At 54.7% G+C, this 26,386-nt stretch overlaps 2 protein-coding genes and 2 long non-coding RNA genes across 4 annotated transcripts in view; 1 reads left to right on the top strand and 3 right to left on the bottom strand.

The window, feature by feature from the left end:
• LOC105514725 overlaps positions 1-2,213 on the bottom strand; it is a 7,481-nt gene extending 5,268 nt beyond the window's left edge. Inside the window, exon 1 of the long non-coding RNA XR_001002217.1 lies at positions 1,877-2,213. This is a non-coding gene — a long non-coding RNA (uncharacterized LOC105514725). The remainder of the gene's footprint in view (positions 1-1,876) is intronic.
• A 3,348-nt stretch (positions 2,214-5,561) lies between these two features.
• KLK1 (kallikrein 1) lies at positions 5,562-10,470 on the bottom strand. Its single transcript, XM_011946295.1, has 5 exons — positions 10,392-10,470; positions 8,420-8,570; positions 6,569-6,855; positions 6,314-6,450; positions 5,562-5,762 (listed from the first exon to the last, which is right to left on the bottom strand). The coding sequence occupies exons 1-5, from the start codon at positions 10,435-10,437 to the stop codon at positions 5,607-5,609; spliced, it is 777 nt and encodes a 258-aa protein (XP_011801685.1). The 5' UTR covers positions 10,438-10,470; the 3' UTR covers positions 5,562-5,606.
• A 1,517-nt stretch (positions 10,471-11,987) lies between these two features.
• On the bottom strand, positions 11,988-18,519 carry KLK15 (kallikrein-related peptidase 15). Its single transcript, XM_011946296.1, has 5 exons — positions 18,452-18,519; positions 14,316-14,469; positions 13,578-13,861; positions 13,321-13,457; positions 11,988-12,646 (listed from the first exon to the last, which is right to left on the bottom strand). Exons 1-5 carry the CDS (start codon positions 18,492-18,494, stop codon positions 12,494-12,496), a joined length of 771 nt encoding a protein of 256 aa, XP_011801686.1. The 5' UTR covers positions 18,495-18,519; the 3' UTR covers positions 11,988-12,493.
• LOC105514729 overlaps positions 17,528-26,386 on the top strand; it is an 18,195-nt gene continuing 9,336 nt past the window's right edge. The window contains exons 1-2 of the long non-coding RNA XR_001002218.1: positions 17,528-17,562; positions 18,097-18,290. This is a non-coding gene — a long non-coding RNA (uncharacterized LOC105514729). The remainder of the gene's footprint in view (positions 17,563-18,096; positions 18,291-26,386) is intronic.

Below are 26,386 nucleotides of genomic sequence, written 5' to 3'. Positions count from 1 at the left end.
TGAACCCGGGAGGTGGAGCCTGCAGTGAGCCGAGATCCACTGCACTCCAGTCTGGGCGACAGAGTGAGACTCCGTCTCAAAAAAAAAAAAACAAAAAACCCCATTTCGAAGATGACCGAGGATCAGGCACAAAGTAGATTGTTAATTGCAGTATTAATGAATTAACGTCATTAAGGGTGACAATGCTAATAATATTAAGTAGAAAAATGTTACTTTATATATACAAATACACTACTTCTTTCAGGGCAAAGAGTCTGTTCTGTTGCCCAGGCTGGAGCGCAGTGGCGTGATCTTGGCTAAAGACAATCTCCGCCTCCTAGGCTTGGGCGATCCTCCCACTTCCTCCCTAAGTAGCTGGAACTGCAAGCCCGCACTACCACGCCTGACTCACTTTCTATTTTTTGTAGAGATGGGGTTTTGCCATGTTGCTCAGGCGGGTCTCGAACTCCTAGGGTTAAGCTACCCACCCACCTCCCAAAGTGCTGGGATAACAGGCGTGAGCCACGGCGCCCGGCCATGAAACTTACTTTCAAAACACTAAGCGCAAAGTTCTTGAATGTGGCAAGATGGTGCAAATGTTACTTTCCCATTTGTTAGTAGATTTTAATATTGCCAAAGGGGACCGGGTGCGGTGGCTCAAGCCTGTAATCCCAGCACTTTGGGAGGCCGAGACAGGCCGATCACGAGGTCAGGAGATCCGAGACCATCCTGGCTAACACGGTAAAACCCCGTCTCTACTAAAAAATACAAAAAACTAGCCGGGCGAGGTGGCGGGCGCCTGTAGTCCCAGCTACTCGGGAGGCTGAGGCAGGAGAATGGCGTAAACCTGGGAGACGGAGCTTGCAGTGAGCTGAGATCCGGCCACTGCACTCCAGCCTGGGCCACAGAGCGAGACTCCGTCTCAAAAAAATAAATAAATAAAAATAAAATAAAATAATATTGCCAAAGGAGGACGTGCCAATGATGAATGCATGAGAAAAATACTTTCACTTGTGACATGAACAAACTCAATGATTTTCTAGGTGGTTGCCTGAAGGAGCAAAGTAGGTAGAGATCCTCGCAGGGTCGTGGTGGGGGAGACAGTAAATCGGCTAGCTGCTTCCAGGATGAGCCTCCTCGGCAGGAGCATGGGCCCCGTTCAAGTCAGGAAACCGATGTTCAAGACCTTAAAGGACCTAAGCCAAAAACTAACGTTAACAAAATCCTCTCACGTGGCATGCACGGTCAGAATGACTCCTGCAGGTAAGCAAAGGCCTCGTTTGCTTTCTTCTACATCCATTCCTACATGGTTCTCAAAAAACCCCAGCAATTCACCTAGAAACCTCACTCCCACTTCTTGGTAACTCGATACCCTGTCTCTGCCCCTATGGAACCCCCCCCAAAGTCCCCTCCTCTTCCGTCCCCGTCTTTGTTCTAGGTTGCACAAAAACGCCAGCCGTCCAGAATTGTGAAAACAAAAGCGAAATCCTAAGGAAGCATCTGAAACCCTCGGAAAGAACTCAATGTCGCCTCCCAACCCGCCCACCCCTCTCCAATAACCAAACGGACAAGATGGCGGAGGCCCGCGGCGTGCGGACAGCACCAGCGGCGAGATCCGCCGCGGGGCAGACGGAGGAGGGTCCGCCCCGGCATTCCTGCTCGCGCCAGCTGTAGAAGTCGCCACCTCTCAAGTGCTCCAAACAGCCACCACCATCCCCGCAGAAAACTCCCAGACTCGCCCCAGAGCGCGCTCTCTGGGTCCCTGCAAACGCCCTGACCCTGTCCACGCGACTACATGGCCGCTCCCGTTGCAACCTAGAGACCTTCAGGACACGTGCGTCCATCATCTCAAAGCCCCGCCACACAGCCAGGAAAAAGCCACAATTAAGAAACTTACCCCAGCATTTCTCTCTACAAGGCGGACGCGGGTTGCAGCACGTACCGCTTTATAGTGCGCTCCGCTCGCAAGGCCGGGCCTCGGCGCCAGCCTGCTCTCCGCCAGAGGCGTCCAATACACACGCCTGTTTGGGAAACCCCATTTCATGCTTAGGCAAAGGAATACTGCCTGTTTCCGCTAGAATCTTCTTGAACAAGAGAGGAGACGTTGTCTCTGGGGCTGACAAAAAAGGGCAAGGACATGATGGAAACGATTGTCTTGTCACCTGCGTTCGGCAACTCTGAAGACAGCACCAAAGATGGGCCGTGAAGTGAAAGGCCCCCAAGGGCGGCCCGACTCTTTCTTGTTGGGTGTCAGAGATGTGCAGTTTGCCAGAAACAAATCAGACAAGGTCTTAGCCTATTTGGCTGAAACAATTTTGCACTGTTGAAAAGTAGAAAAGGGGCCAAAAGGAGGAGATGTAGCAGCTCAGAAACAGGTGAAACTCTCTTCTGCTGGAAATCTAAGTTGGATTAATGTCCACTGTAAACTGGAACTAAGCTTTTGGGCACATTGGTTTTAGAGTATTTGACTTGAAAGTTTTTGTTGTGTGCAAATCTATGTGTGTTTTGTGGGGCCTCTGAGGTGTCAACAAGAGATGACATTAGGATGTCTGAGGAGGTTCTCGGCATGTGAATGGGGCCACTAGGGGACCTTGGGGGGTGACAAGCAGAGACTAGAGCAGAAGTAGGGTGACTCTGGAGATGACGGGTGACTGAGGTGTCTTGGGTAACTTTGAGGGTGCTGTTGAGGGTGTCTGGGAGTGATACTAAGGATTCTAACATGAGTTTTTTTTTTTTTTTTTGAGACGGAGTCTCCCTCTGTCGCCCAGACTGGAATGCAGTGGTGTGATCTCAGCTCACTGCAAGCTCCGCCTCCCGGGTTCACGCCATTCTCCTGCCTCAGCCTCCCTAGTAGCTGGGACTACAGGCGCCTGGCACCCTGCCCGGCTAATTTTTTTCTTTTTGTATTTTTAGCAGAGATGGGGTTTCACCATGTTAGCCAGGATGGTCTCGATCTCCTGACCTCTTGATCTGCCCGCCTCAGCCTCCCAAAGTGCTGGAATTACAGGCCTGAGCCACCATGCCCAGCCCTAACATGAGTTGTTATGAGATACCTTTTAGGAGTTCAAGTAGGGTGACCAGGGGTGTCTGTGGGGGTGACTCTAGAAATGATTGAGGCCAGGTGCAGTGGCTCACGCCTGTAATCCCAGCACTTTGGGAAGCCAGTCACCTGAGGTCAGGAGTTTGAGACCAGCCTGGTCAACACGGTGAAACCATGTCTCTACTAAAAATACAAAAATTAGCTGGGCGTGGCAGCAGGTACCTGTAGTATCAGCTAATCCGGAGGCTGACACAGGAGCATTGCTTGAGCCCAGAGGCAGAGGTTAGAGTGAGCCGAGATCGTGCCACTGCACCCCAGCCTGGGCCACAGAGCGAGACTCCATCTCAAAAAAAAAAAAAAAGAAGAAGAAAGAAAGAAATGATTGAGATGATTCTGCGGGGCAACCTTGAGGATGCGAGTGGGGTGACCTTTGGGGGGGTCATCTGTGGGGCGACCTTGGGGGGTGTGTGGGATGGATTATGAGAGTGTCTGAGAATTGGGTTTGAGGTTAAGTAGCAGTGATTTGGGACAACTCTAAGGATGTGACAGGGGGTTACTTTAGGGGTCCCTGGGGGTGACCTTGTGAGAGTAGAGTTACTTTGGGGTTTCTAGGGGGTGACTTTGGGGAAGTTAGTAGGGGTGATTTTGAGGATGTGCCAGACTTTGGGGGTGTCTGTTGGGCTGCTTGTGGGTATCAGCAGGGATGACTTTGGAGGGTGACCAAGAAGGGTGTCTGAGGATGACTCTGGGGACCCTGTCCCCCTCTCCCCAGTTCTCATCCATATGAGCGAGGGCTTCATGTTATCGGCGGTGGCCCTGTGCTGAGTCCTCCTCCCGCCCACGGCCCTCTCCTCCCGGTCTGTGGTCAGCCACCTGAACATGGCTGACTTTGTCTTCAGTTTCCTCTGCATCGGCATTGGTAGGTGTTGGCTCCGGGATGGGGGCCCTCCCTAACCCCAGCACTGCTCTCTGGCTTTCTGAGGTGTATGTAGACTTCTGTACTGCCCCCTCGGGACCTCTGTCTTAGCATGTCTCTGGGGAGCTCTGACTCAGTTCTACTCTATCTGTGGGATGTCTCTCTCTCCCGCACTGTTTCCCTGTCTTTTTTGTTCCCTCTCCAGGTATCTTTCTGTCTGTTGTGAGGGCGTGTGTGTGTGTGTGTGTGTCTGCTTGTCACGGAGAGTGGGAGAGGATGTCTCAGTCCTTCTTTTCTTACTGGGGGTCACAGGGCTCACTGTCCAGCCTTCTGTCTGTCTCTGGTCACACCCCATTGCAGGGCTCCTGATTTGTCTTCAGCCTGACGCTCTTTTCAGTTAACTGCAAGGCGGTGCACCCAAGCCCGGTGGTGTCCTACCTGGTGACCTCCTACCTGTGCTGGGAAGCCAGTGACTTGATGCTGCGCCCCGGTGAGGGCGAGGCCTCGGGAGGAGGGCGGGGCCTCGGGAAGCGGGTGGGGCCTAGAGTGGGACTCGGAGTCCAGCGGCCCACCTGGCCATCTCCCAGGAGCTGTGTCCTACCTAAGCCCAGTGAGCATGTGGAGCAGAGGGCAGCCCGTGAATGCGCGGCGGCTGAGCTATCGCGGGTTGGCCTTGCAGCAGGGCACAGCAAGGCGGACATCCAAACAGCAGAACTCAGACACAGACTCCGAGCACACCCTGGGCCCTCAAGGAGGAGACCCAAGCACCTCCCAGGAATAGCACCCGAGCTCTTCAGGACACTGACCGGTAGCAATGGCCATGCCAACCCCTTCAGCGTGGCCACGCCCCGCATATTAGACCTCCCCTCAGGCCCCAACCCCTTAGATCAGGCCACGCCCTCCGAGAGGACGTGGCAAACTCCAAACCTCGCTCTAGGGCCTGCCCTTTGCGGCTTTGTCCCTGCCCACTGGGTCCTCACAGTACCGCCACCCGCGAAGTCCAACATCCCTTCCCGTTCTGCAGACATTTGTCCAGCGTCCCACTAAGCTCTCAGTGTGGCTAGTTTGTGTGGCCCTGCCCCTAGTGTCCAACCTTCGCAGGCCACACCCTGAAGCCACTCTCCACCCCCTCAGCCAGGGTGGCCTGCATGGAACTTCTTTCCTGGAGTTCCAGCCTCAGCTCCGATGTCCACCCTTGTCCTCAGGGGGACACAGCATCGCTCAGCATTTGGTGCAAACTCCGCCCTTCTGCGGAACGGGCCCCTCCCTGGGGGAGGGAAGGCACGGCTTGCCATAACATCCCTCTGTACCTTTCCTGGCTTCCCCGCCACAATAAAACATGAGCACTTACTAACCTCTCAGCCTCGGACCCTCCACTGCCCCCCACCTCCCCACCAGGGCAGTGTCCATCCTAGCGTGAGTGAACTGGTCTGGCGTCCCTGACTTACCCTTTGGGATCTGAGCCTTTCCCTGACTGTCTGTCTGCACCTGTCACAGCCCCTTCCTTTCCCCACCTGCTGATGACCTCAGACCTCCAGGCATAAGATTAACACAGCCGGGGTGGCCGCAGCCTCAGCCGAGTGGGTCCAGGTGCACCAGACCTGGAAAGACAGGTGACACGCATTTGATGCACATTCGATTTTACTGGGGGTAGGGGACAGGGCTGGGCGTTCAGGAGTTCTCCGCTATGGTATCCTCGATCCACTTCACATATGACAGCACTCTGACGACGACAGCAGGCTTATTGGGGGTGCCACAAGGGACGTAGCCCCATGATGTGACACCTTGGAGCACACCATCACACATCAGCGGGCCCCCTGAATCACCCTGGGAGCACAAGGTGGGAGGGGAGAGTGAGAAAGGTGGACGGGGCTCAAGTTCTGCCTGGGGAGCCCCAGCTCTCAGACAGGGCCTCCAGTGCCTACTCCCAGAGGAAGGTGGGCAGGGGTTCCCACAGAGGGGACTGGGGCTGCAGTCCTGGCCAAGGGGGAAGGGACCTGAGGGTCCAGCTCCTGCATATGGACCAGGGTCCAGGAGGACAGTGCCTGCAGACAGGTCACGGGGAGGAGGTGCATGACCATCTGCAGGATGCTGCCCCTGCGGGTGCATTGCAGAGGCCACCTCTCCAGGGAGCTTTCTCTGATAGTAACTACCCGTTGCCATTGCCGGGAGTAACGGTGAACTCTGGTGTGTGTGGTGAGATGCAGTTGTCCCCGGATGGGCGGGGAAAGGAGGGGGACCTGGGGCACTGACGGGGCGGCTGGCTACAACTAGCCGGGAAGCAGTGAAGCAGATGCCTGGTTAGCTCTCAGAAGCCAGTTCAGTGGCTGAGTCCCCTCCCCCAGCCCTTCCAGGCCCTGGGAGCAGGGCTGCCTCACCACACAAGTGTCTTTGCCGCCTTCCAGGTGTCCAGCACACAGCATGAACTCTGTCACCTTCTGGGTGTGGGCTTTTGCGCACTCATCATTAGGCAGGATTTCGAGGTCCACACACTGGAGGTCATCTGGAAATGAGACTACGAACCCGGGAGAAAAAGGGCTGCAGCCCGACCTCACCTGCTTCCCTGGCCCTTTCTCCCTCGGACGCAGGAGTCCCCATCCCCGCCTTGGGCTGCACAGCCTGCCCCCACGTACAATTCTCTGGTTCGATGCTGCCCCAGCCGGAGGCCAAACAGGTGCTCCCCACTTCGGGTTCCTCGGTGGGCAACTCCACGACCTGCACAGCGTCTGTGATCTGGGCAGGCTGCGTGAGGCGGAGCAGCATGAGGTCGTGGCTGTAGTCCTCCTCTGCTTGGCGGGTGTGGTTCTTCAGGAGGCTCATGTTGAAGCCAGGGTGTGGGAAGCTCTCACTGACATGAACAAACTGGGCTGTGTCTTCGTCGTCAAACAAGTTGTGGCGACCCAGCCAGAGCTGGTAATTGCTGAGGAAAGATGGGAATGGAGGGATGAGAAGACGGGAAGGGGAAAGGAGGATGGGGCAGGGGAGCATGGGGGAGGGTCCCCAAAGAGGGAAAGGGGGCCGGGCGCGGTGGCTCAAGCCTGTAATCCCAGCACTTTGGGAGGCCGAGACGGGTGGATCATGAGGTCAGGAGATCGAGACCATCCTGGCTAACACGGTGAAACCCTGTTTCTACTAAAAATACAAAAAATTAGCCGGGCGTGGTGGCAGGCGCCTGTAGTCCCAGCTACTCGGGAGGCTGAGGCAGGAGAATGGCTAAACCCGGGAGGCGGAGCTTGCAGTGAGCTGAGATCGGGCCACTGCACTCCAGCCTGGGCGACAGAGCGAGACTCCGTCTCAAAAAAAAAAAAAAAAAAAAAAAAAAAAAAAAAAAAGAGGGAAAGGGAAAGAGAAAAATGTGGGTGGGTGGAGACAGAGGAAGAGAGATATAGTTATGGAGAAATACAGACAGCGAATGGGAAGATGAAAGAGTTTGAAAATGCAAAAGGTAAATGAAGAGACAGAGCAAAAAAGAGCTCAAAAGGACAGAGGGGTGAGAAAGGCGGAAGGGAGGGCAATGAGAAAAAGGATGAGGAAAAAAGAGGCCAGTGAGAAGGAGAAAAGACAGGGACAGCGAGAAACAGGCCCAGGGAAGAAGGGGGAAGAGGGAAGAGAACCCAGAAGGGAGCGAGAAGCAGATAAACGAAAAAGGACGCGGGAAGTCAGAGCGAGAACTAGAAACAGGCAGAGAGGAAGAAGGAGTGACCGAGTGTGGGAGAGAAAAGGGAGGGAGGCTCTGGGGAGCGTGGGGGCAGGTAGGGAGGAGGGGAGGCCTGAGAGCGGCTCAGCTGCAGCTGGGGCTGTGGTGCGGGCTCCCCAGGGGCAGGTGGCCTGGCCTGAAGTCCAAGGTCGAGGCCCCCTTCCCTCCCCAGCACCCTCCTCCGCATTTCTCGCCCCGCCTCCTTCCTCCTCCCTCAGTTGCCCCACCCATCTCCCGCTGAAACCAGCCCTTCTCTGTGTCTCTCCAGAGTGGAGGGATATCCTGTGGGGGGCTGGGCAGAGGGAGAGGCGCCCCCTCCCAAGCACACACGTTGGGGATAAAGCCCTTCCTTTACTCTGGGGCCTCCCTTAGGCCCACCTGGGTGTGTTTTTAGTAGGGATGGGGGAGGGTGAAGTAGAGACTCAGAGAGAGAGAGATGGGTAGAGAGATGGAGGGTGAGACACGGTGACAGAGACGCCACAGAGAGACCCAGAGACAGACAGAGACAGGGGAGATGCAGATACAAGGAGACAGGGAAGAGACAGAAAGATAGAGACCAAAACACAGTCACACAGAGGCACAAGCAGAACCAGGTCCCAAGAGACCCGGGGAGCCTTGGGGAGGGGTGTCCAGCCCAGCTCTGCCCTGCCATGCGACCTGCGCCAGAGCCTTCCTCTCTGCCTCAGCCCCCCAGTTTTGCTTGAGGTTATCCAAGGGGAACACCACTGGCCTCTCAATCCTGTGGCAGCAGAGATGCCCTCCTCCCACGCCCCAGGCCCCTACTCACTCGCTGATGCAATGGGCAGCTGTGAGCACCCACTGGGGATTCACCAGGATGCCCCCACACTGGAAAGTGCTGAAATGGTACAGAGCCGCCTGCCAGGGCTGGGAACACTCCCAGCCTCCCACAATCCGGGACTGAATTGGGGGCGCAGCACCTGCAGAGGCGGTGCGGGGTCAGGGAGGGCAGGGCTGGCAGGAGAGGCCAGGGACAAGGCTAGCAGAGGGAGCTGGGCTGTGGGTCTGAAGGGACATTGCGGGTAGAGGACCAAGGCTGGAGGTCTGGGGACATGGGCAAGGGGTGTTGGGAAGGGCTGGGACTCTGGACTGTTCCCTGGGCTTTTGGAGTGCTGGCTGGACCTGGTGGGGAGATTTCATGCTCTGACAGTAGAGCAGCCTCCAGGGATCAGGGTAGGAGACATGAGACAGTGTCTGGAGCAGACACTGCATCTGGGTGTCAGGTCATTTGGGGTCTGGGGCTGGGGGATGGGAGGTGGTGGGTTAGGAGAGTGGAAAGGGATTCCGGAAACCAGGGATCAAGGCGCCAAGGGTGAGACAGGATCAGAGGCTCACTAAGGAAGAATCTGGAGGGCTAAGGGGCTCCCAGGCTAGGGAAACAGGATTTGGGTTGGGCTTTGGGGGTTCAGGAGAGGATGCAGCTTTAGTGAACCAGGTCTGAGAGGTCAAGAAGAGCATCTGGACTGAGGAGTTTGGGGGTGACTTGGGGTCCCTACATTGGGGTTGGAAGGGGCCAGCTTGGCTGGGACAGTTAGATTTCAGGGCTTCCTGGTTAAAGGGTAAAATGAAGGGCTATGGTTAAGGGTAGGGGTGGGTTTCCGAGAGGTTTTGGGGTCCTTCCTGTGAACTGGGAATGGCAATCTGAGGGGAGGTTGGGGCCCTGAGAACAGAGTTGGGGTCAGGACGGGGACGGGGCTCAGGAGGAGGGAGGCATGAGTGGCTGTCCTTCTCGGACAGGGTGAAGGATGGATCTTTGTTTCTCAAGGGGATGGGGTTCATGGTCTGAGGGCACTGGAGGAATGTGGGGCCCTCAATCCCAGCAAGAGGATTGGAGAAGTGGTCAAAACAGGCGCCAAGCAGGTGTGGGAATGCAATGCAGGACCCACTCGATGTGAGGTTGTAGAATCACATACTGGTGGACTTGGGGGAGGCCAGGGCGGAAGGGCTGGCTGAGAAGGCATTCAGGATCCTCGGGGTGGGGTTCCAGAAAACCAGAGCTGTGCAGGAACAATTCAGGTGGAGAAGGGCTGGGGACTGGGGCGGGATGGAAATTTCCCAAGGAAAGGAGCATGTGGTGGGAGGGTGTGGGTGTTTTTCCTGGGAGAGCTGGGGGTGCTGGGTGGGAAGGGACAGTTGCAGACCCCCCATACCAGATGGGGGATCCCACATGCCAGTTTGGGAAGCAGGGTTGTCTGGTGAAATTTGGGGGACCCTGGAAGGACTGGGGAGACCAGATGTCAGGGTCTGGAAGACACAGTTGAGAGCGGACAGCTGGATGGAAAAAGTCACTGGAGTGTGGTGGGATTTGTAGACTCAGGAGCCAAATAGGTGGCCGCAGGGAACCTAGGGGGCAGGAGGGGATGTTCAGGGTCCTGTGGGGTTGGGGAAGCCCATGGGAGAGTTGGGGTCCTCCAGAGAGAGACAGAGATGGCCCAGAATCTGCCCCTTTGGTAAGCGGTGGGACAGGGCGTTGGCTAGGGAAGAGGAGAAAGTACTGAGGCTTCCTGGGAGGAGCAGGGATCTGGTGTGGGAGTGAGGACTGTGACAACATGGAGGAGCTGGGGTGGAAGTTTAGGGTGGGGCCATGCAAGATAGATAAGAGCTGGGGCACCCCGGACCAGGATAGACTGTGGGCCGGAGGGACGAGCCTGGGGTGTTGGGGGGGAAGGGCTTATCGGCGGGGTGAGGGCAGCAAGAGAATCAGGGCCCGTTCCCCCTCCCACATCCCCCCACTGTCTCACCAGTCCCCCCCAGGGACAGGGCGAGGCACAGAACCAGGAACCACATGGTGACAGAGGTGTCCAGGGGCCGGCAGGTGGAGGAGCTGGGGAACCTCCCTGGGGAGCCTTTTAAAAGCTCTTATCCCCTCAGAGCCCCACCCCTGCCCTGCTGGCTCCCAGATGTTGGCCAAGGCCCTTCCCCTGTTGCCTGGGGGCTGAACAATCGCCCCCCCCGCCCCCCACCCATCCCCAGAGCTGTGGACGCGGAGGGAGAGCCAGCACCTGCTCTGCAGGCCCTGGATCACGCTGGACGCATTCCTGGGGTTGAAGCCAAATGGGGCAGGGCCTGTGGCTCTGGGGCTTTGCTCTGGGGAATAGCCAGTGAGGCAAGGGGGGACTGAGGGGAAGCAGAAACAGGAGGGCGGAGGAATCAGTGACCCCCGGTACAAAGCTCCATATACCTAAGTCCCAATTAAGGCCCTGCACCCCAAGACCTGGTACCCTCAAATATCAGCAGTTAGGGCTCTGATTCCCTGCACCACTCAGAGCCAAGATACTAGCATCTCAGCTGCCAGTTCCCCCTGAAATATAAGCCTTGGCCTTCAGAATGCCCTGGTTCTTGCTCTCCCAGACCCAGGACCTAGGTCCCCAAAGCTACTGTTCCTTTTATAATAAAATTTTGGGGTACACATCACCACATTCCTAGTGCCTCCAGATCCAGGAATGTGAAGTTTCAGGGGTCTCCCAGGGTAAGTTCTTTAGCATTACAAAATCCAATGTCCCTCCCAAACAATGTTGGGGTCCCAATGAGCCTCCCACTTCTTACTCCCAGTTATGGGTGCCCAACGTCCTGTCCTCCAAAGTCCTAGAGATCTGGACAACCTTCCCTCACAGGTCAAGATCAGGCTAACCACAGATTCCAATGACCCCTCCCCCCCACCCCCCATTCTATCAGTACAATATTTAGGTCTCACGAGCCAGTTTCATGTACTTTCAACGTTCAGCTACCTTGATCATCACATTTTGTAGTCTCTGAGGATAATTAGGAACTAGATTCCTGCAGCCTCAATGGTAAACCCGTAGGCTTCCAACATGTTGTCTTGGCTTTTTGGTAAAATCACAGCAGCTCAGAGTTTCAGCCTCTGCTGTTTATCAGGGACCTGGCTAAGAAAAGGACAGTATTTGCCTTTTTGCCATGGCTACCAGGAAGCCCAGAACCTAAATCTTTTTTTTTTTTTTTCTGCGATGGAGTCTTGCTCTATCACCAGGCTGGAGTGCAGTGGTGTAATCTCGGCTCACTGAAACTCCTGCCTCCTAAGTTCAAGTGATCTTCCCACATCACCCTCCCAAGTAGCTAGGATTACAGTCGTGTGCCACCATGCCCGGCTAAATTTTTTTGTATTTTTAGTAGAGATGGGGTTTCACCATGTTGGCCAGGCCGGTCTTGAACTCCTGACCTCAAGTGTTCAAGGCCCGCCTTGGCCTCCCAAAGTGCTGGGATTACAGGTGTGAGCCACCGTGCCCAGCCCAGAACTAAATCTTAAAGAAAAAGCCATTGTTGGTAATCTAGTGTCTGCTAGGTCCTGTAAGTGGGATCCAGAGATAGAGGGTATTTACTCAGTGCCAGACACTATTTTAATCAGTTCAGAGGAACCATGTCATTTAATCCTCAAAATAGCCCTTTGAAGTCAGCAATGAGATGGTCTCATTTTACAGATGGGGAAACCAAGGCCAAGTGAGATTGGGCCTCTTGTTCAAGATCACACGGGTGGTCATGTGTGTTGAATGAATGGAGCCCTGCTTCAAGCCGCTTCTCCTCACCTAGGGATCGGGGTGGTGCGTGAAAAGGAACAGTGTACAGTGTCTCTGGGTTTCCCTTTGACCCCAGAAAAAAGTCACAGAAATTCCTACAGAGAAGCTTGGATCAGTGCTTTGTTATCTTGGCGTTAAACAGGTGACCTTGAGCGCCAGCTCTGTCCTCAGGTGGGACAATCCTTGGCTAACATCTGGGCCTTGGACAGGGTCTTGGGGGACGGCTCCATTCTGTTCCATGTCAGGTGGGGCTGCTGGCCAGCTGTGGAGGCCTCTGCTCAGTCAGGGGCACAGGTAATAGGCCAGAATCGTCAGTTCCTCTTCATGGTTTCCCTGATCCACTTCAAGTAGTGGCAGACTTTGGTATAGACACCAGGCTTGGTGGTGTTGTCACAAGGGACGTCACCCCAGGACACAATGCCCTGCAGGGTGCCCCCACAGACCAGGGGTCCCCCGGAGTCACCCTGTGGGGAAAAGATGGGGTCTCGGGTTGAGTGAAACCTCCTGGATTCAGTGCATTCATTCTCATCCTAATCACCATTTGCAATCTCACCCCAAACCCAATCCATCCCCATCCCAGGGAATCCCAACCCAACTCATTGGGATTGTCCCAGTTTATCCCAAACGAAGCCAACCCAACCCCAACCCCGGTTCAACACAGCTCAATACAACTCACCCAACCTATGTCCAATCTCACCCCCATGCAACCCCAGTGCAACTGAACTAAGTGAAATCCAACTCGGCCCACATCCTCACCATTCAAAATCAAACCAGACCCATGCCCATCTCAAAATCCAATCTCAATCTTCGTGTCTTCTGCGTTCCATATAAAATCTACCTCATCCCAATTCAGTCCTAACATATTTCCCACCCAAAATCAAACCAAACCATTCCCATTCTCAGCCCCAACCCATGCCATCTCAAACCAACTATCACATTATCCACCTCAGACAACGCAATCCCCACCTATAACCCCAACTCCAACCTCACCCCTGTTCTAACTTCTCTTTCTACTCCATCTCCAAGCCTAACCCTAGCATCTTCTCTGGCCCAAAGCAAAGAAAATACAACCCCATCCGGACTCCCACACCTGTCTCCATCCCTCTTTTTCCGCCTGAGGGCCCCTCTGGGCTCTGACCTCACAGGATTCTGCGCCTCTGCCATCCGCGCCTGCACACACCATGGTGTTCGTCAGGCGCCCTGGGTAGCTCTTGTCACAAGACGTGTCCGAGATAATGCTGATGTTGGCACAATGCAACGTATCTGGGAGACTCACTGGGGAGGACAGTGGACTTGGAGCAGATCCATCAATTCTGGCCCTTGTCCCCTCCGCCCAAGAGCCCTGGAGCATAGGATCCCTTGAGGCCTCGCAGCCAGCTCCATCCTTTCACGCACCTTGTGACTGGGGGCTCCGGGTGGTCCCAGGCTCGATGTGGGACACCAGGCCCCAGCCAGACACCACACAGGCCTCCCCCGGGTGGGGGCAACGCGTGGGTAGCACCACGGGGCGCACCTGGGGGGTCAGGCGTGCGGGCCGGACTAGACGCAGCAACATGATGTCGTGGCGGTGGCTGCGCGCTTCGTAGCGCGGGTGTGGGATGACCCGAGACGCGGTCCGTAGTTGCTCCGGGCCATCGCGCTTGCGCAGGTTGTGCTCCCCCAGGCGCACTCTCATGAAGCTGTGCGGGCGAGTGGTTTTCCCGCCAGTGGTTACCCGCAAGTAGAGGACAGAAGGATCAAAGAGTGGGCAGCCCGAGGTCCCCCGACCCTTTAGGAATCTCGACATCGCATTACCTTTTCCCAAGACCCTGAAGCCAAAATGCTCTGGAGTCAGGCACACTCCTAGAACTCTGTCCCCTCCAACTACTCCCAGCCCCCTGCTGGTCTCTCCCTGATTCCAGGATTCTCACATCCCTAGAACTGAGGCTCAAAAGCTGGAACTAGTCTTCTCCTTACTCCTTCAGAGATCTAAGGCTTTGAAACGCACACTCCCCCCTCACCCAGAGGCTTGACATCCAGCCTCCTCGTCTTTCAGAACCTAGGAGTTCTGGCGTCTGCCTCCGTCTTTCCCCAAACCTAGGAGCTCTTCCCCGCCACCAGGCTCCCTCAGGACCCTGAGCCCTGCCTTCATACCGGGTTTGGCAGTGGGCCGCAGACAGCACCCAGTGTGGGGAGATGAGGGAAGCGCCACAGTTAAAGCGTCCACGCTCATAGAGGGCCACTTGCCATGGCTGGGAGTGGGGTGCACACTCGTCACCTTCCAGCGACTTGTCACCATCCTGGGCTGCTGGGAGAAGGGGTAGAGGATGCCTAAGGACAGGGACCTTTGCATTGCCTCCTACACCTTCCTTGCACCCTACCCTAACTACTATATGCCTATGCCTTTTCCCTAACTTCTCAAGATACCTTGCTCTGGTTTTTGTTTTGTTTTGTTTTTAACGGAGTCTCACTCTTTTGCCCAGGCTGAAGTGCAGTGGCATGATCTCGGCTCACTGCAACTTCCGCCTCCTGGGTTCAAGTGATTCTCCCGCCTCGGCCTCCCGAGAGTAGCTGAGGTGCCCGCCATCACACCTGGCTAATTTTTGTATTTTTAGTAGAGACGAGGTCTCACCATGTCAGCCAGGGTGGTCTCAAACTTCTGACCTCAAATGCTCTGCCCGCCTCAGCATCCCAAAGCGCTGGGATTACAGGTGTGAGCCACCACGTCCTGCCTGCCCTGTTATTTACAACCGCTGCCTGTTTTCTCCAAAACTCTAGGCCCCACCCCATTTGCTATAAGACTCGGGGAGAGACAGGAAGGGGAACAGACCAGAGGGCAAGAAGTCCTCTGTGGTTGGGGGTGGAGACAGGGGCACTGGATACAGGTTCAGACAGTGGGTCACTTGAAACCAATCCTTCAAGTTAACCAAATTGTCACTGACATCAAACGGATGTGGCCACTCAGTATGTGTGACACATCCTTGGCCCCAGAGTCTGGACGTGTCAGCCAAGTTCAGTGTGCAGTGTGAGTCCCAAATGTGGCCATACAAGGTCATGGACATGCATACATGCACATCCAGCTTCCAAACTTAGGTACAGCTATGGACAGGACTGGAAGCTGAAATTCACTTGCAGGCACATGGGTTGCAGCTTCAAGAATCACAGCACAGGCTGGGCACGGTGGTTCATGCCTGTAATCCCAACACTTTGGGAGACCGAGGCAGGTGGATCGCCTGAGGTCAGGAGTTCGAGACCAGCCTGGCCAATATGGTGAAACCCCGTCTCTAATAAAAGTACAAAAAATTAGCTGGCATGGTGGCGGGTGCCTGTAATCCCAGCTACGCTGGAGGCTGAGGCAGGAAAATCGCTTGAACCCGGGAGGCGGAGGTTGCAGTGAGCCGAGGTTGCTCCATTGCGCTCCAGCCTGTGTGACAAGAGTGAAACTTCATCTCAAAAAAAAGAAAAGAATCACAGCACAGATGTTCATATGTGTATATGAATGTGGATGGTTAAGACATGAATACACACACACACACGCATGCACGAATACACACACACACGCATGCACAAACACACACACAACTGGATATGGTTCAGACCTAAATTCAACATATCTAGTGTGAGACTTGGCATCCAGTGTCACAGACACTTGCATATAGGGTCTGGACAAAGAAGGGGTCCTTAAGCCTGGGTTCAAATGTACTAGCTGTGAAACTTTGAGTAAGTTATTTGACCTCTCTGTGCCTCTGTTTCCTCATCTGTAAAATGAGGATTGCTGTAAGGCTGAGGTAGGAATGTGTATGTGTGTGTGTGCTTGTGTGAATGTATGGTGAGTGATACCTGGCCCATTGTAGCTACTTAATAAATATTAGTTGTTTTTATGCTGGGCGAGGTGACTCACGCCTGTAATCCCAGCACTATGGGAGGCCGAGACGGGCAGATCACAAGGTCAGGAAATCGAGACCATCCTGGCTAACACAGTGAAACTTCGTCTCTACTAAAAATACAAAAAATTAGCCAGGTGCAGTGGCGGACGCCTGTAGTTCCAGCTACACGGGAGGCTGAGGCAGGAGAATGGCGTGAACCCAGGAGGTGGAGCTTGCAGTGAGCCGAGATGCGCCACTGCACTCCAGCCTGGGTGACAGAGCGAGACTCTGTCTCAGAAAAATAAAAAAAAATAAAAAATAAATAAATATTAGTTGTTTTTTACAAATGACACCTGGATTTAGTCATAGGGACATACACGTGAAAGTTCAGGTACATCCTGAAGATGGCCAAAGTAAGTTAGACATCTGCACAGACCTATGTATAATGAATAGTTAAGGTTGGCCAGGTGCGGTGGCTCACGCCTGTAATCTCAACTTTTTGGGAGGCCAAGGCCGAGGTGGGTGGATCACCTGAGGTCAGGAGTTTGAGACCAGCCCGGCCAACATCGTGGAAAACCCTGTCTCTACTAAAAAAAAAATATATATATATATATATTTTATATATATATATATATATAAATTAGCCGGGCGTGGTGGTGCGTGCCTGTAATCCCAGCTACTCGGGAGGCGGAGACAGAATTGCCTGAGTCTGGGAGGAGGAGGTTGCAGGGAGCCGAGATTGCACCACTGAACTCCAGCCTGGGAGACAGAGCGAGACTCTGTCTCCAAAAAAAAAAAAAAGAAAAAAAAAGTCAAGGTTAAAACCGTGATTCACCCACGAGCTGTTTTCTAGAGTTACAGCTGCAGACACTAATCCAGAAGGCCAACTCTCAGATGTGGACTTGCTGTCTGGGGCAGCACCCAGACATGGGGCTGGGCATTCAAGGTCAAAGACATGTAGCCACAGCCAGAGGCAGCCAGGACAGGACATATTTATCCATCTCTGGATCAGCCCCCAAGCCAGATCTGTGGCGTTCAAGGTCACTGATTGGGTTTCACATATGGGGATCTGGTTCATGCATGTGGAGAGGATGTGAACATACAGGGCCTTGTATACCCACTGCGCACATGCATGTACACACACACACACACACACACAGAATGGCATTATGCTTAAGGACATAATTAGAGACATTCAAGGTCACAGGACCAGGACCCTCTCCACTGGTCAATGGGGTTGTGTCCCCTCGAGGTTGAGGCCATGCACACCCCCACCCACACAGGGGCAGGATTTGCACAGCCAGACCAAATGCCCACACTCTGCCCATCACAGTCAGGAACTGGGCCAAAGGCCCCGGTGAGACCGGGGGAATGCGGATGTGGTAGACAAGGGGCTTAACAAAGGAAGGGTGAGGTCGTCCTCCGAAGGGCGGAGGGTATGGACTGAACAGCTGGGCACCGAGGCTGCACCTGACCAGTCCAAGCCAGAGGAAGGTGGAGGCCCCAGCTGGGCGCAGCAGGCAGGCAGGAGACAGGTAGGTGAGTGCACAGAGACAGCCAGAGGGGAGGCTGGAGGGTGGGGGTCTGAGGGGCCCTCAGGAGTGAGGGTCATTTGTGGCAGAACGTTAATGAAAGTCTACCCCCCTCAATTTCTCCAGAGGAGAGGCATCAGGTTACAATTAATTTCTTGGTGTGTGGCAGCTGAGTTCAGTCTGGAGTTTGCCTGCCACCCAGGGTGACCTTGATGTGGCCGTCCCTCTCTGAGCCAGAGCCCCTTCCCTTGTCAAATGAGGTCGGTGATGCCCACCACATATAGACGTTGTGTGGAAGCTCTAAGCACCATGCCTGGCTTGCACACCTGAAGGGGCACTACCTGGGCCAGGCTTGGGCTCCTCTCTCACACACAATCACATTTAATGCCCTCAAAGACCCTGTAAGAGACAGGGAGTGGCAGGCGTGGGACTCAAGCTGGAGTCTGTCTGTGCTCTTGACCTCTCAGCGCTTGTGTATTGCTTACTATGTATATTACCTCTGTTATGCTATTGAGACCTCACCGTTATTGTCTCAAGCGGTGCTGTCTGATAGAGAAGACACTCAAAGCCCAGAGAGGTGAAGCAGTTCCCTCAAGGACACACAGCAAGGAAGCCGCTGCCCCAGGACTCAGCTCAGGTTTGTGTAACCCCAGGACCGTGTTCCTCGTCATGGGCAGTGAGAGGCCCCAGGCAGCATAGCAACTCCAGAGCAGCAGCACCAGCGCCTGACGGTAAGGGCTTAGGGACATTGGTGCAGGTGGAGGTGGAGGGTGAAGGAAGGATCTTTAGTGGTCTCTGGGTGAGGTAGGGGCTGGCAGATCACGGACCCAGACATGCATGGGAAGGGGGTACCTGCTCCCACAGACCTGGCCCCCTCCTGGGGCCACCTCACCTGAGGATGCCAGCAGGAAGGAGAGAGTGAGGAGAAGCCACATTGTGGAGGAGGGACCAGGGTTCAGCTGCAGTCTGGGGAAGGAGGGAGAGAATCCAGGTGAGGCAGGACCCTTCTGCCTCTACCAGGATCCCTCCAGACACAGACTTATCCCACCTACTGTTAATAAATTTCGTCTGACCACCGGTAACCCCTCCGCCAACCCCACTCTGCACTTCTTTCTTGGTCCCCCATCTCTGGAAGGTTTACTCTTCCTCTAGGCACTGGGACAGACCCCATCCCCCCTCCTCCACCTGTCAGCCCCCCAGCACCATGCTACCAGCCCCTGGATCTCTCTCCATCACCAAGGACACCTATTCCAACCTCTTTTTTTTTTTTGAGACGGAGTCTCATTCTGTCGCCCAGGCTGGAGTGCAGTGGCACGATGTCGGCTCACTGCAAGTCCCGCCTCCCAGGTTCATGCCATTCTCCTGCCTCGGCCTCCCGAGTAGCTGGGACTACAGGTGCCCAACACCACGCCCGGCTAATTTTTTGTATTTATTTATTTATTTATTTTTTAGTAGAGACGGGGTTTCACCATGTTAGCCAGGATGGTGTCAATCTCCTGACCTCGTGATCCACCTCGGCCTCCCAAAGTGCTGGGATTACAGGCGTTAGCCACCATGCCTGGCCTATCCCAACCTCTTATCTGACCTTTTGGGTCCCCATCCAGTCCAGTCCCCTCCACCAGCCTGCCCTCCACCCATGACCCCAAAGGATCATTCCACATCTGGAGCTGACTGTGCCCCTCCCCTCCCCTGCTCACCACCCTCCGTGGATCCTCAGCACCACTGGGATAAAGTTCAGCCCTTCAGCCTCAATTTCTTTTTTTTTTTTCTCTCTTTTTCTTCTTCTTCTTTTTTTTTTTTTTTTTTCTGAGATGGAGTCAGGCTCTGTCTCCCAGGTTGGAGTGGAGTGGCATGATCTCTGCTCACTGCAACCTCTGTTTCCTGGGTTCAAGCAGTTCTCCTGCCTCAGCCTCCCAAGTAGCTGGGATTATAGACATGTGCCACCATGCTCAGCTACTTTTTGTAATTTTAGTGGAGATGAAGTTTCATCATGTTGGCCAGGCTGGTCTTGAACTCCTGACCTCAAGTGATCCACCTGCCTTAGCCTCCCAAAGTGTTGGGATTACAGGCGTGAGTTGCCTGGCCCCAGCCTCACTCTCAAGGACATAAGTGGCTTCTTCCCTTCCAGCCCCTTTGCCCAGCTCTCCCATGACCTTGTCCTAGACGCAGCCAGTGCTGCCATTTTTCCTCCTGCCATTTCATGCTCAGGCTGTTCCTCCCACCACATATCCAACGCCATTCCCTTCCAGCCCTGCTTCCTCCTTGAGGCCTTTTCTGACCTCCCCTGAACCTCAGTGGTGCCTCCCCCTGTAGACTGGCAGCTCCCGAGGAGCTGGTCTGACTCCACTCTGGGTCTCCAGTACTGCAGGGCCCTGCCCACGAGAGGCCTCAGGAAGCTTGGGAGTGAATTAAAGTCCTTCTTCCCCATCTCTTCCAAATTCATCTTTGTCCTCTGAGACTCTGCCCCCACCTCTTCTGGGAGGCCCCAACACCTAACGGATGTCTCCCCTGAATCCCACAGCACCCGTTCTGCCTGCATTACAGCACAGATGCCCCATACTTGCTGAGGTCTGGCCTGTTCTTCTCCCCATCTGGGGGCCTTGAAGATGGGGCTCAGGTCAGGTTCTTTCTGTGTCCTCAGCACTGCCCCGCCTGGGGCCTGGTACACAGGAGGCCTCCGGGAGGTTGTGCTGAACTGACTTGAACCCGTGATCACTCCTGACCATGTTCTTGGCTCTGGTACAAGCGCTTTAGGGACGTCCTCCTGATCTACTCCATCCCCCTCCCTCCCCACCACTGCAGCTCCTTCTGGCCACTCCAGGACATTTTCTTGGTTCAGGTTCAATTTGGGGCGTTGGTAAAGGACACACGGATCTACGCATGCCCTTGACACTCAGTTCTCCCAGGGTGGCTGACGTTTCCCCTTGAGACCAGGGCACAGTGAATCTCCCATTTGCCCCTCCCTCCAGTCTTGTCTTAAAGCTCTCACCTCCTCCAGGTCCTCCAGCAGCATCTAGGGTAGCTTGGGTGCCAGAAGAAAGGGAGCAGGGACCACGATGCCTGAATTTATAAGCTCCCAGTCCCAGCTGGGTCTGGGGGTGTGGTGATGTAGGGTGGGGTGGGAGGTGGCTGAGAGTCAGGTTTACAGGCAGAGACGCCTTGGTGGCTGGTGGGGTGGGAGACTTGGCCTAATGAGCATTTATTAGGTTGAAGCTGTTGTCTGAGTCCACAAGGAGGAATTCTCCACCAGGGGCAGTTCCTCCAGGGGGAGGGGACAGGAGGACAAAAACAGAAATTAGGAGGAGATCAAAAGACAGGGTCTGGAATTTGGGGTCTGGAGTGTGGAAACCGGATCCTAGAGTCACTGTTCTTGGGCTTGGAGCAGAGTTCTGGATCCCGGGTTCTGGATCCAGATCTTTGGTTCTGGATCTGGGTGTTGGATTCCAGATTTGGGGATCTTGAGTTGGAGATTAATGACCTGCAGTCTGGAATGTGGCTTTCAAAGTCTGAGTTCTTGGGCCTGGGGTCTGGAATCTGGATCCTGGAGTCAGGCCTTTGAGTGACAGATCTTGAACCTGGATTCTGGATCCTGGGGCATTCGAATCTAGAGCCCAGAGTAGGAGCCTGGAATCTGGTGTTTGGAATATGGCACTCGAGGCTGCAAACCTTTGCACCTGCTATGAGAAGCCTGGGGCCTAGACTACAAATGGTAGATTTGGGATTTTGAATTGTGGGGTCTGGATTTTTGGTTTGTTTGTTTTTGAGATGGAGTTTCACTCTTGTCACCCAGGCTGGAGTGCAGTAGCGTGATCCCAGATCACTGCAACATCCGTTTCCTGGGTTCAATCGATTATTTTGCCTCAGCCTCCTGAGTAGCCGGGATTATAGACGCCCGCCATCACACCCAGCTAATTTTTGTATTTTTAGTAGAGAGAGCGTTTCACCATGTTGGCCAGGCTGGTGTTGAACTCCTCATCTCAAGTGATATGCCATCCTTGGCCTCCCAAAGTGCTGGGATTACAGGCATGAGCCACTGTGCCCGCCTTGGGGTCTGGATTCTACAGGGTGGATCTAGGCTCTGAGCTTTCAGGGGTAGACTTTGGAGCATAAAGTCTGGAGTTTCAAATCTGTGTTTTGCATTTAAAAGCTGGACTGTGGCTGCCCAGTGACTCATGCCTTTGAAAGGCCAAGGTAGGAGGATTACTGGAACTGAAGGGTTTGAGACCAGCCTGAGCAACATAGCAAGACCTCATCTCTACTAAAAATCAAAATACATACATACATACATACACACACACATAAAATTTAAAAAGGCTGGATTGAGAGACAGGGACCTGGTTTTCACAATTCTGAGACTGTTAGAATCTTGATTCTAGAGTCTGAATTTAGAGTCTGGGAAACTAGGGTCTCTATTCTGGTCCTGTAGTCTTATTTCTGGGTTCTAGAGCTGGAACTCTGGATTCCGCATTCCAGAGGCTGGAGATCGTCACTGAGATGACCCAAGGCTTTGGGTATTTGAGGCTGGCTTCCAATGTATCAGAACCCCAGAGGGCCCCAAGCAGTTGTCTAGAGTCTATTTTGGCTTAATTAATGAGGAGGTCCCGAGACAGGAGGGACTGACCTCAGGTCACCAGTGAAGGATGGGACCTGTTGTAAGTGTCGTCTTTCCCCATGTGCGGAGCCATCATCTTTATGGGAAGGAGTCATCACATGGGATTCAGCCATTCTAGAATTATAGACCCCTGGAATTTCTAGAATATCAGACTTTCAGATTCTAAAATCACAGGCCCTAAGACATTCTGGCAGTCTAGGACACTCTGGAACGTAAGATTTTAGAATAGCCTAAAACCACAGAGCTCTAAACACTCTTGAACCTTAGAACACTGGGCGCTCTGGAGTCCTCAGAAACCTCATGCATTCTAGAACATCGGGTCTCCAGACATTCTACAAGCCCAGACCGGCAGACATAACAGATTCCCAGGTTGGAAGCTATTCTAGAACTCCTATGTCCCTTTGCCTCCCTCCTCACAAATTCATGCTCAGAGTCTGCGGCCTCACCCTGGGCCACTGCTTCAGCTGAGCAGCCCTGTTTATGGAAAGCGGCTGCAGGCCACTCACCCGTGCCAAGTGCTCCCTTTGTAGGATCTCACTCAGGCTCCGGGCAGCCCCGTGAGGTGGTTGTATTAGTAACCTTATGGCTTCCTGCTGAATATGGAGGAAACTGAGGCCCAGACAGGGGGCAGCACAAGCAAGGCTCCTGCAGAAGCGAGAGGCCACGCGGGAGAGGAATCAGTGTTCCGACTGCGGAACGCCGGGTGGGCCAGTTCGCCGTCCCCCTGCAGCCGCCTCCCTCTGTTGGGGCGCAGTGGGACAACGGGAAGGAGCAGAGCCCCTGGGGCTTCCTCGGTGCCAGGTCTGTGTTAAGCGCTTTCCGTCACGAGCTCACGTGCTTCTCCTCCTAACCAGCCTAGGCAGGTACTGATGAAGTACCCCTGATACAGACCGGGACACTGAGGGCGCTCCCGCTGCGCGGAACCCAGGCGCGCACCCAGTCTGCGCACGGCTCCCTGGAGGGCGTTCAGCCAGCGGCTCCCGCAGCCCCGCCCCCACGCAGTGACGTCAGCGCCCCGCCCCCGCCCACGGTGGCCGGCTCAGGCCCGCGCGATCGATGTCTTCCTGGACGTGTCCCCGGACGTCCTTCACCTCCACCGAGGCCTGGGTCCCGCCCACCACGGCCTGAGTCCCGCCTTTGCCCCACTACTCCTCCTCCTGAGAACATTCTCTAGGAGTCTTTCATCAACTCCCGTGGTTCATCCACCAACCACGCAGGTCTCCTCCATCTGACCCTGAACTCCGGCTTGGGCAGCCACCTGCTCCTGTGCGCCCCCTGCACCAATGTCGCTAGGCCCCTCTCACTCACCGAGTCCCAACTCATTGCTCTATTTCCCCAAACCTTCCTTCCCTGTTCTTCCATGTTCTCCATCTCGGCGGCAGCGTCACCGACCACCCAGTTATTCGGCCAGACGCCCTTGGCACTGACCTTGCCCCATCTCTCCCCTTAGCCCCTACAGCCCATCAGTCCCCAGCCTTGTCTCTTCGGCCTCTGCCTCTCTCTGCCCCGTCCCCTCCTCTCTGTCCCCTTGGCCTGTCTCCAGCCCAGACGTCCTCCTCTCTCTCTGGACCCTCGCCCCTCCTGTCTGGGAGGACAGCCTCCTGTCGGTCACCACGTGGCCCCAGAGGGTCTCTCTGCACTTGGAGCTCGCCCTGCCCCTCCGCTGCTCACAGCCTTCCCTTGCAGCTCCCCGTCACCGCTGTGCAAGGTCCCGGCTTCTCAGCCTGCAGTTTGAAGCCCTTTGAGATTCCCCCGCTGGAACAAGCCTCCCCTCAGACCCCCTTCTCAGGGGGACTGCAGACTGCCCACCTCGGGAGCGGGACTGGACTCGTGGTGCCTGAAGGGGCTCCCCATGAGGTGCTAGCCCTCCTCTAACTTAGTCTCACGGACAAGCTGCTGTTTCAGGGCGCTGGGTCTGGATCCAGACAGCATGGGCGCAGATCTCTGTTCTACTACTTACTATTTTGGGAGACCCTGGTAAGTGTCTTTTCTTCTCTGTGTCTCAGTTTCTTATCCTTAAAATCAGAGGATCCTCTCGTAGAGTTTTTCGAGGAGTAACGACTTAGTTTGTGTTAGGAGCTCAGAGCATATAGTAAATTACGACGATTCATGTATTCTACACATGAACAGATGGGAGTGCGGGGGCCATTGGTGAAGGTCACCCAGGCTGCAGAAGTGGAATCAAGAGAATGGCTCTCGGGGTCCTGGTGCCCCTTGTGGGAAGCGTCAGCTCTATGGGTGTCAGGTGCTCATCTGTGAAGTCTTCGGTTGGGTTGGGGTGGAAATGGGAGGGACCTCACAGGGGTTGGATGAGGTCATATCCATGGAACAGGTGTGCGAATCATAAAATCAGGCTGACGCTTGCAAGACCGGTTAACATGGCACGTGATTCGGATGTGGCCGCTGGGGCCAGGTGGCCCGGGTTTGAGTTCTGCCTCTGTCCCATAATACTGTGCACCCTCAGGCAAGTCACTTAGTCTCTCTGTGCCTCAGCTGCCTCACTATAAAGTGGGGGTAATAATTGCTCCTCCTTCTTCTGTAGGAGCGTTTTGTGGTATTCATGCTTGAAATCTGTGCCTGGCACTGAGTGAGTGCTGGGCCATTATCAGTCTGTTCTATGGCCCTTGGGAACTGAACGCTGGGGAGGAGTGGTTATGTGGGTGTTTCTCAGATGACACAGTTGGGCAGCAGCAGATTCAGGACTGAAAGAAACCACTGTGGTTTTATTTTTGATTTTTTAATTTTTAGACAGGGTCTCCCTCTTTTTGCCCAGGCTGGAGTGCAGTGGCGCAATCTCGGCTCACTGCAACCTCCACCTCCCGGGTTCAAGTGATTCTCCTGCCTCAGCCTCCTGAGTGCTGGGATTATAGGCACCCACCACCACACCCAGCTAATTTTTGTAATTTTAGTAGAGATGGGGTTTCACGGTGTTGACCAGGCTGGTCTTGAACTCCTGACCTCAAGTGATCCGCCTTGGCCTCCCAAAGTGTTAGGATTACAGGTGTGAGTCACCGCGCCTGGCCAGAAGCCACTGTTTTGATCTGCCAGATGTGGTATCTTTTTCTGAATCCCTGTGACCCCTTTATCAAGACCCCTGTTTTACAGATGGGGGAGCTGAGGTCCAGGGAGAGGAAATGGTTGTGTGAGAAGCTGGTATGAGAGTGTGACCTCAAGCAAAGAGAATGCCACACGCAGAGTTCTTCTCTGAGACTTTGTTTCCTGGGCTGTGCTGAGAGATGCTGGAGGGGAGGAGGCAGAAAAACCTGCATCTTCTCTTCTTTTGTCATACCAATAGGTGGCACCAACTGTGCATTTGTTCATAGGAGGTTTGCTTCTGGGTCTGAGGGAGGAGGGGCTGGGGGCCTGGACTCCTGGGTCTGTGGGAGGAGGGACTGGGGGATCTTAGGGAGGTGTGGCTGGGGCCCGGACTCCTGGGTCCCGCACTCTGGGGCTGGGAGAGAAAGGCCTGCCCTGCCTGCTTCTTCCTCTGTGTGTTCCACCCCCACCCACAGACCTCTTCTCCAGAGTCCTGAGCCCCCAGCCCACTTTCCAGCTCCGTCCTCCTCCCTTTCTGGAAGCTTCCCTTCTGCGTTTGTTCATAGGAGATTTGCTCCTGGATCTGGGTCTAAAGGAGGAGGGGCTGGGGAGTCTGAGGGAGGAGGGGGCTGGGGGCCCAGACTCCTGGGTCTGAGGGAGGAGAGGCTGGTGCCTGAACTCCTGGGTCTGAGAGAGGAGTGTCTGGGAGCTGGGATTCCTGGTCTGAGGGAGGAGGGGCTGGGGTCCTGGACTCCTGGGTCTGAAGGAGGAGGGGCTGGGGGGTCTGAGGGAAGAGAGAGCTGGGGAGATGTGTCTCTTCTCCCTGCCATGACTGCTGCTCACTTTCCCCATGTCTGTGTTTCTGCTCCCCTCTCCCCGTGATCCTGTCAGCTTCTTTTAGTTTTTATTTTTTAGAGTTGGGGTCTTGCTGTGTTGCCCAGGCTGGAGTGTCATGGTGCAATCACAGCTCACTGCTACCTCAAACTCCTGGGCTTAAGTGACCCTCTGGTATCAGCCTCCCGAGTAGTTGGGACTACAGGTGTGTGCCACCATGCCTGGCTAATTTTTAAATTTTTTTTTTTTTTGAGGCGGAGTCTTGCTCTGTCGCCCGGACTGGAGTGCAGTGGCCGGATCTCAGCTCACTGCAAGCTCCGTCTCCCGGGTTCACGCCATTCTCCT

This window comes from Colobus angolensis, unplaced genomic scaffold (assembly GCF_000951035.1).
Source record: "Colobus angolensis palliatus isolate OR3802 unplaced genomic scaffold, Cang.pa_1.0 Scaffold25, whole genome shotgun sequence".
Taxonomy (NCBI): domain Eukaryota; kingdom Metazoa; phylum Chordata; class Mammalia; order Primates; family Cercopithecidae; genus Colobus; species Colobus angolensis.
This window is presented reverse-complemented; position numbering and strand designations above follow the sequence as displayed.

What these genes read in the sequence shown, in the direction of transcription:
- KLK1 (XM_011946295.1), bottom strand. Translation starts at nt 10,437, where the DNA reads ATGTGGTTCCTGGTTCTGTGCCTCGCCCTGTCCCTGGGGGGGACTG. An exon ending in GCTGCCCATTGCATCAGCGA is followed by an intron (nt 6,856 to 8,419) that starts GTGAGTAGGGGC and finishes ATCTTTCCTCAG; the next exon opens with CAATTACCAGCTCTGGCTGG. An exon ending in GCGGCAAAGACACTTGTGTG is followed by an intron (nt 5,763 to 6,313) that starts GTGAGGCAGCCC and finishes TTGTGCTCCCAG; the next exon opens with GGTGATTCAGGGGGCCCGCT.
- KLK15 (XM_011946296.1), bottom strand. Translation starts at nt 18,494, where the DNA reads ATGTGGCTTCTCCTCACTCTCTCCTTCCTGCTGGCATCCTCAG. An exon ending in GCGGCCCACTGCCAAACCCG is followed by an intron (nt 13,862 to 14,315) that starts GTATGAAGGCAG and finishes TCGCCCGCACAG; the next exon opens with CTTCATGAGAGTGCGCCTGG. An exon ending in GAGGCGCAGAATCCTGTGAG is followed by an intron (nt 12,647 to 13,320) that starts GTCAGAGCCCAG and finishes TTTTCCCCACAG; the next exon opens with GGTGACTCCGGGGGACCCCT.